We start from the raw sequence: 15,856 nt of genomic DNA, 5'->3' as shown, positions 1-15,856 counted from the left end.
CTCCTTTTCTGGCACCACCATGTTGAAGCATCTTCCCTTCACAATTTAATGTATACATGTTCATTTTGGGATTTCAGAACAGCTGTCCCATGGGGACAGTCAACTGTACATGCAAAAGAAGTGGATTTTTGAGAAAGGTCTAGTTCAACAGCCTCATGCTGTCAAAAATAATTTGGGAGTTGCATGAAATTCCAGGAGTTCAGTGATTTTAGAATTCCCCAATTCATATCACAGCCAGTTGCAGAATGAAAAAGCTTGTTTGCCTTACTTGTCCCTTTTATTACTCCATGGGTTGACAAGAAGAGTGCCTGATTGATTCAAAGATAGAGGTAGCAGAGACTCATGAAGGGATTTCTAACCAAGGAAAAGCATGGTAGCATCCCTCCCCAATCAAGAGAATCCATATTTTTGGATGGGCCTACTCAGTAATGTGGATCTCTGCATTTCAACCAAATCTCACTCCACACATGGTTGGGAATAAGGTAATGTTTAGAAGCTCAGGTGATGGCAAATGACTGAAGAATTTCTGAATGGAAAAGGCCACTTCATCAAAATGCAGCCCAACAGGAACAGTAGTGATAGTTCCCTGAGTAGCTGTTCCAGAGACTTGTTAAATTAGGGACAGCACTCCAGCTGCAGTTGCGTATTCTGTCCCAGATGGGCCCTGATGGTGACTCTGAGACCTACGATTGAGAGAGTAGCTGCTGTTGCTGCTCAGTGGGAGAAGGAGTTCTGGACAACACTTTCTAGCTCCCTTTTTAAGAAGAGGGGACAAGCTGCATATTGAGTCCTTGTACAGCCGACCATCCAGTCTGGCTGGGGGTTTTCCCAGTGGAAAATCGTTGGCAACCTCTTTTATTAGAGATACAACCATGCACCTTTGACCAGCCATTATCCAATCGGTCAGTTCAGTTGCTCTAGCTGGAATGTCAACCAGTAGGAGAACAGTTAGACTTAATTGTTCTCAAGAAGTTTTTAGGAAATATGCATATGAGGGGTCTATAATATATGGATCGTAAACTGCAGTACCCAGGGCACCTGTTTTAATACATGGTGCCTGTGTTGTAGACTTGCCTATTGGAGGGAAAAGTAGAAGTAATGACCTAAATCCGTTTAACTGGCAAAGATCCCCAATGAGAAGAGAGCATTCTAGAAATGTGCATTCCACATATACTTTATAGCAAGGCAAAATCTTGAGCAAGATGTGATAGTGGGTGTAAATATTCCAACTGCTGAAAGCATGGAGAACCAATACAACAATAGGTAGGAAGAAATAGAGCATAACCAGTGATTGAGCTCTGCCTTTGAGCAAGATGCTGCACCTGAGATAACAATTTGCCATTCAGAAGCCGTCGACACTCCGGAAGGTGAGAGGTGGCCATCTGAGAAACCTGTGTGTGTGTAAATATTTTTAGCATAGACAATGGATCCTGTTCATTAGTGCTCTCTACAGAAACATGAAATCTGAGCTATTGTGATCCTAATCGCCGTGTAACTTTCACCTATAAACAGACTATTGTATTTGACATCTGTATTAAAATCTGCTTACCACTCTGGCATTCTGTCCCCTTGGTTAAAAGTTACTAAATCATCTCAGCTGGGAAAGTAACTTTAACTGATACAGAATACAAGGCTGAGTCCACAGAGCTTCATTATTATGGGGCTACTAAACAGCCAGGTGTAGTATAAGCCAACATGTTACTATATTTTTTCTAGCAGCAACCAAATATATTCTTGTAGAGAGGAATGAGAACAAAAATATACCAATATGAAATTAAATATAATACATACACATACAAACATACACTGCATCAAAATGAATGACAAATGCGGAACCACATTCTGGACACTGAAAGTGATGTAAACACCCTCTTCCCACAAATGCAGATACATGGTAAAAGCAGCATTAATATGCAGTTGGATTCTGTCCAGCAGCAGCCTGACACACAATCCGCAACTAATTATTGCAAGTAGCGAGGATAATCAGAGTGGGAGCTGTACACAGAGCCATTGAAAAGTCAGGTTGGTCCATGAGATACACTCACTGATCTGTGGTCACAGTCCAGAAGGGCTTTTGATGATCACTGACACAGAAATCCGCTAGAACAGGCTTTCTCTGAGTTGGAGGTGCTACGTCAGGCCGTCAACTCCTGCCCTGGACTCACCTTGCAGAGTGCAGAATTTCTGTTATGCTGGAATCTGACCCTTGGAAAAGGTCTGAGGGTAGCTTTTTTTCATTTTCTTTTCCTTTGTGCTAAAAACAAGTAAGAAATCCCTGTTACTTTATAAAGATGCTCAGTCTGTCTTGTGATTTTCTTAAATCATACTATTTTTTGTGACACTTTCCCATTTTGGGGGCTCATGTCTTTCAGCAGCACAATCCCATGAGGTGGCCACATGTAAAAAGATGTTAGAGTTGGCTGATCTGCAACAGTCCTTCTTGGAGAAATTAGTAAATAAAATTATACGTGAGATCAAGAAATTAGTTCACTCTGAAAATGGCATAAACCTTGGGTATTAATATTTTATAGACTGGATTCTCACTGTCAAGCTTCATTTAGTTAATGACATACCAACCTCTTCTCATAAATGACAAAGATAATCTAATTAGGTGCCTGGACCCTGGAGAAGATGCACATGTAAGGTAAGGTGGTGGCCTTGGGGTGAATAGAGGGTAGATGGGAGGGGGTAGTGGGGTGAGAAGAAGTGTTGGGGGGAATTTGGGACGTGCAGGGCTGTGGTGGCCAGAGAAAGAGGTGACTTTCTCCAGCTCCAGAGCTGCAGCTTCTGGGCAGAGACAGCCCTCCTTCTCAGCCTCAGCACAGGGGCTGCTGTGGCAGGGGAGAGAGGGAGAAACTCCCCCACCTTCCCAGCCCAAGCTCAGGGGCTGCCACGGCAGGGGAGAGGGCACATCCATCGCGTTAGAAAGGTAAGATTACTGATATTAAAATATGAGTTGTGCGCTTTTATTTGTAGAACCGAAAACCTTAATTATTATTAAGGTTTTATTTAATATAGTGCTTTTATCCAAAGCTCTTTACAATAGTTTTCTAATGGTACAAACATTTGGAAAGATCATTACGGGGTCCGCCAAGACCCTCAGCGATTTTCAAGTGGTCCGCAAAAAAGAAAGTTTGAGAACCACTGTTATGGGGAACTCACGAGAATTTAAAGTAGAGGCAAGGTGTTGTGCTGACCTGTCAGCTACTTTCATAATTGTAAACTAATCTCATGTTTCAGGGCACAAAGAGATGTCTACAAGTTACACAAACTCAATTATGGTTTCCTCCATGTCCAGCATTGTCCAATAGGCTAAATGCATTGAGATCTTCACCTTCCTCTGAACACCTAGTGTGGGCAGAAATCTGGAACTGATGGACCCAGTGGCCAGATCCACTATGGCAAAACTTGTGTTCCAGCATCAATTCTCAGTATGACAGTATGTCAGAGAATAATGTTGTGCTCCATGCTTTATCACTGGCTCACAGAGGAGCAGGTGTTTTGCACCCTCTTCTCCCATCCCTTCTCCTCTGTCCCTGTGCCAGAGATGTATTTAAATTAATTTAATTTGCAATTAGATTGTTCAGTTATGGTAGCTGTGTGTCAGGAGTAACCTTGTCTATTAGTAGTCTGCATAAGCAGCCCATTAATTGCAGCAGTTAACATCTTCTGTCATCAGAGAGGGATCTAGCACTCATTCAGAATCATGCAGCATTGAAGTGGTTTGAGAAGAAATGTTGCCAAGTGCGTGCAACCATTCTGTGTAGCAAAAATAGGCCCCTATTAGCACCACTGGTCACGGGTGGTGGTGCCATTTAGTTTGTCCTTTGTATAACTCCTACTTTGCATTTTTGCTAGCACCTTGTATATCTTTAAGTGCATTACAAATATTTATAAATGGAAACTCAAAGTACCTTGTAAACTATTATTCCCACTTTATAGGTGGGGAAATTGATGGTACAGAGAATGAAAGTGACGTACAAAAGACACACAGGAAAATCACTGACTAACCCAAAAGTAGAACACTGGAGTTGCGTGCTTTAACTCGTAGACTACTGAGGCAACATATGTACTAATCTCCACAGTAATTGAAAAAGAAGACTGCAGCAGCATGGACCACTCAAGCTAGTGCCATATGACTCCAAGTGAGAGGAATAATGGAGTTACTGAGTTGAATGAGGACAGGAAAGTGAAAATCCAGATTAATTAATTCTAGAGGTAAATGGCTGAGATGTCCATAACAAGACACAGAATATAGATGGTTGCATTATATTGTGATAGTGGAAAGTTATGTTGTTATTCATAGGAAGGTAAGGGTCCATAAATATATGGTTAAAAGCCCACTGATGGGTTAATCCAGCTTCAGGAATCAGGAAAGAAGAAGGGAGCTCCTGGCAGGGCTGGATTAATGCATAGATAATCTAGGCAGATGCAGTACACTCCTTCTGGCTGGCCTGGCCATGCTTTGAATCCGCTGGGATTGGCTGCTCATCGTGTTGCTGCTTAGAGTGCCGCTTACTTGTGATGAAGGGCCGCTCAAAAAATACGAGTGAGTGGATTAGAAGCCGGTCCCAGTGTATGTACAGCTTGGCCAGCCTGACTGCAGCAAGTGTACTGTATGGCTGTTTGTTGGGCCCCAGGCTACCCCCATGCATTTGGGTTCTAGCCATTTGCCTAGTTTGCATATGCTTCAATCCAGCCCTGCCAGCAGCTCCCTTTTTCTTTGCTGATTCATAAAGCTGGGTTTCTCTTCTCACCCCTCCTCCTTGAATTGTTCCCATGACTGTATGCAGGATCAACACCCACAGCATGTATAACAGGGATAACATTTCCTTGAGTAACAGAAGTAGCCACAGCAAGAATTTTAGATAGTTACTCCTGGGGAGATTCTGTGTGACAGCATGCCCACAGTGTTTCCCTGCAGAAAATGTCAGAGAAGCCGTGTGTGGAGGAGAGGGTGGGGGTGATCATGGGTGCATTTTTGGGGGGGGGATTGCCCCCTCCAAACAGAGGCGAGGAATGGGGGCACACAGTGTTACATGCCACTGCCCCACCTCATTTTGCAAGCGCAGAGTTGCCCAGTGGAAGGAAGCTGTGTCTTGGCTTCACTGATTCTGCAGCTGAATGCTGCCTCCTGGGTCCTAGTGCCAGTTGGGAGCCTTCCTGTTTTCTGTGCAACAGGGAGTGCCCGCAGTGGGGCTGGAGAAGTGGGGATGAGGGGTGGGGGAAGAGACAGTGGGGAAGGAATGAGGGGTGGAATAGGGCAGTGGGAGGGGAATGTGGGAATAAAGGGAGAGGGATGGAAAATAAAAGGAGATAGGGGAATCATGGGGGGAAGCAGGAGCCTGGCATGCAGCATTCCCTCGGCAATAGCTGGGGCTCCCCCATTAAGCAGGTCTATCGAACTCTCACCCTGACAAGCCCTACTCCCTACACCTGGACTCCTCTGATGAGCCTCCCACCCCACTGATCCCCAACCAGCTGAACCTGTACCCCTACCCCATCAAGCCCCACTCACCCAGCACCTGGACCCCCTTACTGAGCCTCCCACACCCAGACCCCCCCACCGAGCCCCATTTCCACACACCTAGCTTCCCCCCTCCTGAGCCCCAACCACCTTCACCTGACTCCCCTGCAGTGTCCCATTGCGCCTGCACCCGAAACACCCCAACAAGCCCCTGTGCATCCAGATTTCCCACTGAGCCACCCACACCCTGTTTGCCCCACACAGAAACCTCTCACCCCACACCTGGATCCCCCACACTAACCCCTCCCCCCCCCAGACTTGGATCCTGCTGAGCTGAGCTGAGCCTGTCTGTTCGCACTTGTCTGGCACAGGGGGACAGGGCCCTGGGGCGTTTCTGGGGCAGGCCCAGCCCTTGCACTGTGTCAGTGTCAGGTGCAGCCCCACTGCCGAGTCTCTGTACCGGGGGAGGTGGGGGCTTCAGGGTGATCTCCCACCTCAGTGCAGTCAGTGACCCGTGCTCCCCACTGCCATTTATTGTCAAATAAAATGTGCAGAATTTTAAAATATTATGCACATTTTTTTTAATTTTTTGGCGCAGAATTCCCTCAGGAGTAGAGAGTGGACTCCAGTGTGTATGAACTTATGCATATGGGGCATATGGACGATGACTTTAGTAAATGCTAATGCCACATTAGCACTCAAAGACTGAAGGCCCTTGTGCATCCACAGAGAGCTACAACCTGGATAAGGCACTGTAAGCTTCCTTACATACTGCCCGGCATGTGCCCTCCCCATACTGCTCTGCAAGAATCCTCTATGTCACTAAGAGAGTAATTCAGTCTCATGCTTATTCTGGCCTGTCTGATGAGAATGCCGTTTGGTTTCCCATTGGGAATTGTCCTGTTTTAGAAGCTGTAATAAGACCTACTCAGGTTACCAAAGAGCCATTGACTTACTTTCACTACAGATCTGATCGAATTTGAACCAGTAAACTACAGGTGAAACATAATGTATTCTATCTCCAGTTCTAGGAGCTATTTTATCTAGCCACTATCTAGTGCATATTTATAGGCTAAGGATGAATAAAGATGCTCCATGTGGCATTGGACACTTCTGTATCAAAGTACAAACAAGTGTTTTCATGCAACCATTGTGGAGAACTGCAGGTATTTTCCAAATTCCTCTCTCAAACTCTAGCATTACTAAAGTTCCTTAGATCTCGCCTGTGCTTTATTCAGCCTCAAAGCTCCAGGTGACTAGAAATACAACCGTTTTTGTTCCCTGGCTGGAGCTGCTCAGTCTCCCTTTAAAGAGACAGGATTTAAACTTTATCAGTATCACTACACTCTATCAAATATGAATATTGACAGATTAAAATGCCAGGTTGAAATTCTTTGCTTTGCCTCTAAGAGGGCTGCCCAGAGACAGAAAGGCTTCTGGGGGTGCAGTCTTCATCCTCCAATTGTTAAGTGGTCATCATAGAATCATAGAATCTCAGGGTTGGAAGGGACCTCAGGAGGTCATCTAGTCCAACCCTGTCATAAATATAAAGGGAAGGGTAAACCCCTTTGAAATCCCTCCTGGCCAGGGGAAAGCTCCTCTCACCTGTAAAGGGTTAAGAAGCTAAAGGTAACCTCGCTGGCACCTGACCAAAATGACCAATGAGGAGACAAGATACTTTCAAAAGCTGGGAGGAGGGAGAGAAACAAAGGGTCTGTGTGTCTGTCTGTAGTCGTCTTGGCCGGGGACAGAACAGGAATGGAGTCTTAGAACTTTTAGTAAGTAATCTAGCTAGGTATGTGTTAGATTATGATTTCTTTAAATGGCTGAGAAAAGAATTGTGCTGAATAGAATAACTATTTCTGTCTGTGTATCTTTTTTGTAACTTAAGGTTTTGCCTAGAGGGGTTCTCTATGTTTTTGAATCTAATTACCCTGTAAGATATCTACCATCCTGATTTTACAGGGGGGATTTCTTTATTTCTATTTACTTCTATTTTTTATTAAAAGTCTTCTTGTAAAACACTGAATGCTTTTTCATTGTTTTCAGATCCAAGGGTTTGGGTCTGTGGTCACCTATGCAAATTGGTGAGGCTTTTTATCCAACATTTCCCAGGAAAGGGGGAGTGCAAGTGTTGGGAGGATTGTTCATTGTTCTTAAGATCCAAGGGTCTGGGTCTGTAGTCACCTAGGCAAATTGGTGAGGCTTTTTACCAAACCTTGTCCAGGAAGTGGGGTGCAAGGTTTTGGGAAGTATTTTGGGGGGAAGGATGCGTCCAAACAGCTCTTCCCCAGTAACCAGTATTAGTTTGGTGGTGGTAGCGGCCAGTCCAAGGATAACGGGGGTAATATTTTGTACCTTGGGGAAGTTTTGACCTAAGCTGGTAAAGATAAGCTTAGGAGGTTTTTCATGCAGGTCCCCACATCTGTACCCTAGAGTTCAGAGTGGGGGAGGAACCGTGACATGGTGGCAGCGGTGGGATCCATGTCACGGTTCCTCCCCCACTCTGAACTCTAGGGTACAGATGTGGGGACCTGCATGAAAAACCTCCTAAGCTTATCTTTACCAGCTTAGGTCAAAACTTCCCCAAGGTACAAAATATTACCCCCGTTATCCTTGGACTGGCCGCTACCACCACCAAACTAATACTGGTTACTGGGGAAGAGCTGTTTGGACGCGTCCTTCCCCCCAAAATACTTCCCAAAACCTTGCACCCCACTTCCTGGACAAGGTTTGGTAAAAAGCCTCACCAATTTGCCTAGGTGACTACAGACCCAGACCCTTGGATCTTAAGAACAATGAACAATCCTCCCAACACTTGCACTCCCCCTTTCCTGGGAAATGTTGGATAAAAAGCCTCACCAATTTGCATAGGTGACCACAGACCCAAACCCTTGGATCTGAAAACAATGAAAAAGCATTCAGTGTTTTACAAGAAGACTTTTAATAAAAAATAGAAGTAAATAGAAATAAAGAAATCCCCCCTGTAAAATCAGGATGGTAGATATCTTACAGGGTAATTAGATTCAAAAACATAGAGAACCCCTCTAGGCAAAACCTTAAGTTACAAAAAAGATACACAGACAGAAATAGTTATTCTATTCAGCACAATTCTTTTCTCAGCCATTTAAAGAAATCATAATCTAACACATACCTAGCTAGATTACTTACTAAAAGTTCTAAGACTCCATTCCTGTTCTGTCCCCGGCCAAGACGACTACAGACAGACACAGACCCTTTGTTTCTCTCCCTCCTCCCAGCTTTTGAAAGTATCTTGTCTCCTCATTGGTCATTTTGGTCAGGTGCCAGCGAGGTTACCTTTAGCTTCTTAACCCTTTACAGGTGAGAGGAGCTTTCCCCTGGCCAGGAGGGATTTCAAAGGGGTTTACCCTTCCCTTTATATTTATGACAAACCCCCTGCTCAACGCAGGACCAATCCCCAACAAAATCATCCCAGCCAGGGCTTTGTCAAGCCTGACCTTAAAAACTTCTAGGGAAGTAGATTCCACCACCTCCCTAGGTAACGCATTCCAGTGTTTCACCACTCTCCTAGTGAACAAGTTTTTCCTAATATCCAACCTAAACCTCTCTCACTGCATCTTGAGACCATTACTCCTTGTTCTGTCATCTGCTACCACTGAGAACAGTCCAGAGCCATCCTCTTTGGAACCTCCTTTCAGGTAGTTGAAAGCAGCTATCAAATCCCCCCTCATTCTTCTCTTCCACAGACTAAACAATCCCAGTTCCCTCAGCCTCTCCTCATAAGTCATGTGTTCCAGTCCCCTAATCATTTTTGTTGCCCTCCGCTGGATGGTTTTCAATTTTTCCACATCGTTCTTGTAGTGTGGGGCCCAAAATTGGACACAGTACTCCAGATGAGGCCTCACCAATGTCGAATAGAGGGGAACGATCACGTCCCTCGATCTGCTGGCAATGCCCCTACTTATACATCCCAAAATGCCATTGGCCTTCTTGGCAACAAGGGCACACTGTTCACTCATATCCAGCTTCTCGTCCACTGTCATGCCTAGGTGCTTTTGGCCCAATCCTCTAATTTGTCTAGGTCCCTCTGTATTCTATCCCTACCCTCCAGCGTATCTACCTCTCCTCCCAGTTTAGTGTCATCTGCAAACTTGCTGAGGGTGCAATCCACAACATCCTCCAGATCATTAATGAAGGTATTGAACAAAACCAGCCCCAGGACCGACCCTTGGGGCACTCCACTTGATACTGGCTGCCAACTAGACCTGGAGCCATTGATCACTACCCGTTGAGCCCGACAATCTAGCCAACTTTCTATCCACCTTCTGTCTTCTTCCCCTTGCCTGCCTGATGGCTTTGTTTACCTTACATTTAAATGTGTCTTTCTTTGTCTTTGGTCATGCTTTGCTTAATGTACGTTGGCGACACAGTCAAGCCTGCAAAACAACATTCCTTTGCCTGGGACAGGCTGGGTTTAGGAGCATATTCCCAGAACACATCTATAATTCTTTAGGCACCACCCATACATACATCACACAATAATATTAATGTCCAGCGTGTTTCCAGTTTGCATATGACACCTTACATGACACCTTTTACATACGGATTATGACAACAGTGAATTGGGCAAATTGGTGCGTCAGGCCTGATGAGAGTTATGGTATGGTGTGCCCTCTGCCATTGGCATTGAGGGCTCCCTGGATTACAGGAATTATTAGCACAGTCAAAACTGGTTATAGTGGAATGAAGCTGAACTAAAAACAGAGTGAAAATTTATGAATATGCATTTAAGAAATTTGGCTTTTTGACCGCTCTGTACAATAAGTGGAGTTTCACTACAGCAGTTACAAGTGTATTAAGACCTATTCCTAAATCAAGTAGGCACTATTGAAAATCCCATCTCAAGTCTGAAAAACAACCCTCTATCCAATACTAGAAACCTTTGATATCTATACAATTCATAACTAAAGTTGGTACATGTTTTTGTTCGCTGTAGACTACATTAATTTATTCTGTTTATCAAATAACATCATTAACAAATTTACTATACTATTTATACCATTCAGCAGTATATATTTTTAGACCTTGTTTAAAAGATCTTGTATAAAAGGTTTTCCCCCATAAAGTCACTTGAAATGGTGTGATGTGAGACAGTGTGAGACAGTCACACATAACTGTATATTTTGTATATCAAGTTGATTCTAACACAAATACTCAAGGAATGATTCATCAAACAAAGGGTCAGGTGAAGCATGTATATCTTAAGTGTTGGCATTTTTCACTGAAGGTGTTGAACTGTGAATGGCTAGTATGAGCTCAGTCAATCAGTGTCTTACTGGTGGAGTATTGAAAGAACACCCTCTTGCCTTTAGCTGCCACTTGCTCTTTAATCCGCTCTGAATTCAGCTGACATGACAGATGTTAGCCAAAAAAAAACCCCCAAAAAACCCCACCCACCACCACCACCAACACAAAATTGTGCTTCATGTTTCCTGTGGTTCTACTGGCACAGAATTGGTTGTGGAATGTCTGTTTGGCCGCTAGAATTCACAGTTGTCTGTAGAATTGTGGAGAAAATGGGGTTTATTTATGCTGTCAGCTTCATTCAAAAGGAATCTGACATTTTAACATTAGGATGCAAGATGATTTATTCTGTGCTCCCTTTCAGCAGTAATAGCAGCAAATAACAGTGCAAGATTAAATAATGAGCGTTGGTTGTAAGGATTGGATAAGGATTTAACTAGTGATTTCTTGACTTTTGAATGCTTGTGTTGGTAAAATATGTACTTTAGCAACTGTAATTTTTAGCAAAGTTAGCCAAAGAGTATTCCTAAAGTTTCTTAAGAAGTCTGTATCAGTGTTGATAGTTATCTATATGGATACCTATCACTGTTGGTTCACATTCTCCTCCCTTCGCATCTGCTGCATACTACCAATGTCCCACCTCTGGTCTTCTGCGCTACTGAAATCATGCCTTATGTCCCCCTGCAAAGCTCCATTTCCCCATGTATTGGCTGGGTTGCCCCATGGCCTTCATAATATTGTAACTGAATACAATAACTTGTAACATTAATATTTTTCATTGATGCATCTCCACCTCTTCTTTTCCCTTACAGTTACCTTGGCTTCCAAATTTGCATTTGTTTTTTACAACTAATTATTGGCTTACACTTTATTGACTGAGTGTATTATAATTAAACAATTATGCTGCATTCAATAGTGGCCAAAATTCAGCTCAATTTTGTAAAAATGAGGTGAAAGAAAACATTTTTTACTAAAAAAAACTCCCATGGTGTACATATCTTTATTGCAGATCTGAATATACTACTCAGGGTCATCTTGATTAATACACTGTGTCTGAATGACACTTGAACATGTATTGAGACAGACACCTTCTTATAGGTAAGGATTAGGTAAATGTGTAGTTGCAAGCTAAAATGAAATAACCGGTGAGAGAAAGGGGAAACAATCATATTACTGATGGAACCATTCATGAAAGAAAGCAATCTCATGGGTAGAGTTGTGTAGCATCTGTCTAAAAAGCTGCAAATACTTGGAAAATCAAACATGTCCACTTTAACTGTATTGCATGCATAGTGCTTTATTTGAACTCGTGCGTCACTGGTTTGTGCCCTTCACATTATGTTAGTCTGTATCATAAATGAAGACAAAAAAGAAAGTAACATCTAGCTGGATATCTGAATTATTGCCTGTAATAAAGCATTTTGCTTTTGTGGTTATACTGCAAGTAAGAGTCTGATCCAAATCCCAGTGAGGTCCGTGGAAGTCTTTCTATTGACTTCAGTAGGCTTTGGGTCAAGCTTGATGTCAGAGTAATATTTAATCTGTATCCTAAAAACTTGTAGCTGTTATCTCATCATTCATGATAACTGCTCATTGTTGATGTGAGAGAGCAAATATCAGACACTTATAGCAGCAGGAAAGTTGCAGCTGATCAAGTCGTAGTCAGTGCTCTCTGAGTATGATTAAGCATAGTGAAAGGAATTTGGTGTAGATTCAGATGATAAGCTAAAAATGGCTGTACAAAAATATTTGGATTTTTTTCCTCATTGAGAACATATTTGAAGGGGGAAAAAAGCACTTAGCCTGATAGCCAGTGGAATTGAGAGTGCTCATTACATTCCAAGATCAGGCCCTGAATGATTTTCATGATTTTCAAACAATACTATTCCTATATTGTCATTCTTTGATGATTATTTTTTTTCACCTCTGCTTTTGAATCACCACTTTGGGAGGAAAAAACATCTGATGTTCTTTGCCTTCTTTGTTGAAGTTCCACTGAGTCATTCTGAGATAAATGGAATTTTCTTCTTCAATCCAGGGCTTAATTATGGTAATTAGTCTGTGCAATTTGTAAAGTTTGGCAGTCAATGCAGCTCCTAATATGCATAAGCCTCTTTCTGTTACAAATTGAGTAGGTTTAATCAGTTTTAAAAAGACAGTGTCTTACTATGCCTGCATGCCATAGCCTTAGATTTTCAGATTGGACGTTATTCCAAACTCTGCTACATCATTAGCAGTTTTGATATTTTTAATATTCATGAAGCTTTCATTTTAGCATTAATCCTCAGCATCTGTGATTAAGATGGGCACTTTTGGGATCTGTCTATTGTGTCTCTACCGAGAGTGAAAGGCTCAGCAATTCCTGGCGGTAAATTAACCCTCACAATGCCAGTTGATGCCAAATGCCTTTTGAAATGTTGCCTTCTGCTGTGTTCCTTTCTGTTCAGATTTCACACTTGCATCTGATTCCCTTAGCACACACAAGCTTCATTTCATTCTGACAGCCATCTGTGGCACTAAGAATTCTTTCCCCTTTTTCATTCAAAGAATGTATCTTTAATCATGTGCCTTTTTTTCTAGAATGAGTATGTTAATAGAATGAGGGGGAAAATAGCCCAAAATTCAAATTTGTGATTTGGGAGAGAATATGCAACATGAATGTATTTTTTTTTCAGAGACAGGGAAGAGGGAAAGAACTTCCTATATCTGCTATTATTGAGAGACTTTGTGTGTGTGTGTGTGGTAATGGAAGAATCCCAGTCTAGTTCTTAAAGGTATCTGATAGCTTTTATTGATACCATTACTGATAGCTAAAAGGTAGTGACAGTGTTGTGTAGTGGGTAGAACACAAGCCTAGACATCAGGAAGGTTAGGTTCTAATCCTGTCTCTACCATTAATCTGCTGTGCAGTCTATGGCAAATCACTTTACCACTCTGTGTCTGTTTCCCCTCCTATCATTAGTGTGCCTTGTCTATTTAAATTAAAAGCGAGGGGTGGGCAAACTATGGCCCACGGGCCGGATCCGGCCGTCATGGCTTTGGATCCGGCCTGCGGGATTGCCAGCCCATGGCACAGTGAGGCTAAAGCAGGCTCCCTGCCTTCCCTGGCCTTGCGCCACTCCCGGAAGCGGCCAGCACCATATCCCTGCAGCCCATGGAGAGGGGTAGAGGGCTCTGCACGCTGCCCTCGCCTGCAGACACCATCCACTGCAGCTCCCGTTGTCGGGAACGGGGAACTGCGGCCAATGGGAGCTTCGGGGGAGATACCCGCAGGCGAGGGCAGTGCACGGAGCCCTGTGCCCCCCTCTCCTCCAGGGGCCGCAGGGATGTGGTGCCGTCCGCTACCGGGAGCAGCGCGGGGCCAGGACAGGTAGGGAGCCTGCCTTAGTCTTGCTGCGCGCTGCTGCCACCCTGGAGCTACTCTAGGTAAGCAGTGCCGGGCCAGAGCCCGCACCCCAAACCCATCCTGCACCCCCACTCCCCTGCCCTGAGCCCCCTGCCACACCCCTCCTGCACCCCAACACCCTGCCCTGAGCCCCCGCCGCACCCCTCCTGCACCTCAACCCCCTGCCCTGAGCCCCGTGCTGTATTCCGCACCCCTCCTGCAACTAACCCCCTGCCCTGAGCCCCCTCTCACACTCTGCACCCCTTCCTGCACCCCAACCTCTTGCCCTGAGCCCCTTCCTGCACACCGCACCCCCTCCCACACTCCCTCCCGCACCCCAACCCTACATTCATGGCCCTGCATGCAATTTCCCGACCCAGATATGGCCCTCGGGCCAAAAAGTTTGCCCACCCCTGCTATAAGCTCTGTGGGACAGGAGTTGACTCTCACAATCTCAGTGGTCCCCAAAACTTTTTACCTTATGGAGCCAGGAGTGGGGCCATGGCTCTGGGATGGGGACGCTGACATGGGTAAGGGGGCCAAGGCTGGGGCCACAACTAAGGGCAGGGGCGGGAGCAGACCATTGGCCAGGCGCTGAGGCCTGTAGCCATAGTCCTGGGCACAAGGCAGGCAGTTGGGACCCTGGGCACAGTTCCTCAGGCCTGGGGCTGACAACCAGGGCCAGGAGCAGATCCCTGGGTGTGGAGCTGGCAGCTGGGGCTGGGGCCAGGAGTGGAACTGGGCAGCGCTCCCTCCCCGCCCTCTGTGGGGGTTGATCCGGGAAATGGAGACAGTAATATTGTCAATAGCCATGTAAATCGCACACAGGCTTCCTGCTTTTCAAACAATTATATGATGGGTGATTTAAGACACAATCAGAACTTTCAACAACTTGGTTCAAATGGCTTTCCCTTGCGATCCACACATCCATTTGGCCATTCAGTTGTTCCCCTGATGGATTCCTATGATTTGTTTTCTTATGATGATTTAAGTCATTTATATCCTTATAACCACGCCCCCCCCCAAAAAAAAGTTACTGCAGGCCCCTCTGGGGGGAGGGGGGGTGCCCCACAGATTGAAGACCTCTGCACTATGTGTGCATACAGTGCCTAACACAATGGGGCACCAATCCCAGCTGAGGCCTCTAGGCACTACTGTAATACAAATAACATATCACATACCATAACATTTAAAGTAATGTCCAATGACTTGTCATTTTTTCCTTTAATTGCTTTTTGTGAGTCATTTTTATTCAGTGTGGGTCAGATTCACAGGAGAAGTGCACCTGCAAATTGAAGCCTTTGCTCGAGATGTATCATTTCCTGCCTGTCTGGAAGATACAAGCCAGAGAAAAAAAAAACTCCACTGGAGTCCCTCTAGCACAGACTGCCCGGGGATCCACTGATTCAGTGTTTCTCTGCACTAGCTTGGCTCAGCCTTTGTGGGCTACATGAGCTAGCTGAAGGTCATTTGACAGAGCTGCAGTTTTGCTGTTGCATCCCTTCATCCAGACTGGAATTGGCCCAATGTGCTGTGAGTGAGTTCTTTCCCCTCCCCCATGTTATGAATAAAAGGGATTTCCAGTTATTGCATTCCTGTGTACTTATACCAAATGGCTTTAATTATAGAGTTTTAAAAAAATACAATTGTGGGTAAGCCATTACTCTCAAAGATAATGTGTCCATCATTAAGAGCCATGTACTGCCCTAATTTCTAGT

The 15,856-nt window shown here is 44.5% G+C and overlaps 2 protein-coding genes across 4 annotated transcripts in view; one reads left to right on the top strand and one right to left on the bottom strand.

The window, feature by feature from the left end:
- ROBO1 (roundabout guidance receptor 1) overlaps window positions 1-15,856 on the top strand; it is an 872,802-nt gene that overhangs the window by 315,982 nt on the left and 540,964 nt on the right. The window lies entirely within an intron of this gene.
- LOC311523636 (uncharacterized protein) overlaps window positions 927-15,856 on the bottom strand; it is a 114,831-nt gene continuing 99,901 nt past the window's right edge. Inside the window, exons 4-5 of one of the 2 annotated variants that reach the window (XM_084633831.1) lie at window positions 2,166-2,254; window positions 927-1,391 (exon numbers count right to left, since the gene is read on the bottom strand). In XM_084633831.1, coding sequence (XP_084489957.1) covers window positions 1,343-1,391; window positions 2,166-2,254 — 138 coding nt within the window. In that variant the 3' untranslated portion in view covers window positions 927-1,342. Of the gene's footprint in view, window positions 1,392-1,796; window positions 2,255-15,856 lie in introns of those variants that run through there. The other variant, XR_014712393.1, reaches the window with a different exon arrangement.

The sequence above is a fragment of the Lepidochelys olivacea genome, assembly GCF_965140295.1.
Source record: "Lepidochelys olivacea isolate rLepOli2 genome assembly, chromosome: 1".
Taxonomy (NCBI): Eukaryota; Metazoa; Chordata; order Testudines; family Cheloniidae; genus Lepidochelys; species Lepidochelys olivacea.
The sequence above is the reverse complement of the archived record's forward strand: the minus strand, read 5'-3'. Positions and strand labels throughout refer to the sequence as shown.